Source organism: Chiloscyllium plagiosum, chromosome 4 (assembly GCF_004010195.1).
Source record: "Chiloscyllium plagiosum isolate BGI_BamShark_2017 chromosome 4, ASM401019v2, whole genome shotgun sequence".
Classification (NCBI taxonomy): Eukaryota; Metazoa; Chordata; class Chondrichthyes; order Orectolobiformes; family Hemiscylliidae; genus Chiloscyllium; species Chiloscyllium plagiosum.
Window position 1 is genome coordinate 4431834 of NC_057713.1, and position 752 is coordinate 4432585.

The following is a 752-nucleotide window of genomic DNA, read 5'->3' on the forward strand; positions in this document are numbered from 1 at the left end:
CCGCCTCAGCTCCGCCCCTTTGACCATGCGTAGTGGGGGACGTTCCTTTTAGTTTGCGCGCGGTACGGACATTGGGTTTGTTCGCATGCGTGATGCCGGCGGTTGTGTTTGTGCGCGTGCGTACTGTCGGGGTTTGGGTTCGTGCGCGCGCGTTCTGCCGGCGGTTGGGTTTGTGCGCGTTCTGCCGGCGCATGTGTTTGTACGCGTGCGTATTGCCGGCGCATGGGTTTGTGCGCGTTCTGCCGGCGCATGGGTTTGTGCGCGTGCGTGCTGCCGGCGCATGGGTTTGTGCGCGTGCGTGCTGCCGGCGCATGGGTTTGTGCGCGTGCGTGCCGCTGGCGGTTACGGCTGGTTTTGGCTGAGGGTGAGGGGATAATCTGGTCTCCGGCCTGCAGCCATGGCGGCCAGGTATGATCGAGCTATCACCGTCTTCTCTCCGGATGGGCATCTCTTCCAAGTGGAATACGCACAAGAGGCCGTGAAGAAAGGCTCGACAGCGGTGAGTCACACCCCACCACAGGGTCAAGTGTCCACTCGCACCCTCCCGAGACTGTGTTCACCCCCAACCGCCGTGGGCATCTCTTCCAAGTGGAATACGCACAAGAGGCCGTGAAGAAAGGCTCGACAGCGGTGAGTCACACCCCACCACAGGGTCAAGTGTCCACTCGCACCCTCCCGAGACTGTGTTCACCCCCAACCGCCGGCACTGCCCCCCCCCCACCCCTTCACACACCCCCCCACCCCGTCACACA

The 752-nt window shown here is 63.3% G+C and overlaps 1 protein-coding gene across 2 annotated transcripts in view; it reads left to right on the forward strand.

Annotated features, from left to right (window-relative positions):
* Positions 1–286: 286 nt before the first annotated feature.
* Positions 287–752, forward strand: part of psma8 (proteasome 20S subunit alpha 8) — a 26291-nt gene continuing 25825 nt past the window's right edge. The window contains exons 1-2 of one of the 2 annotated variants that reach the window (XM_043687623.1): positions 287–457; positions 589–630. In XM_043687623.1, coding sequence (XP_043543558.1) covers positions 398–457; positions 589–630 — 102 coding nt within the window. In that variant the 5' untranslated portion in view covers positions 287–397. Of the gene's footprint in view, positions 500–588; positions 631–752 lie in introns of both variants that reach the window. The other variant, XM_043687622.1, reaches the window with a different exon arrangement.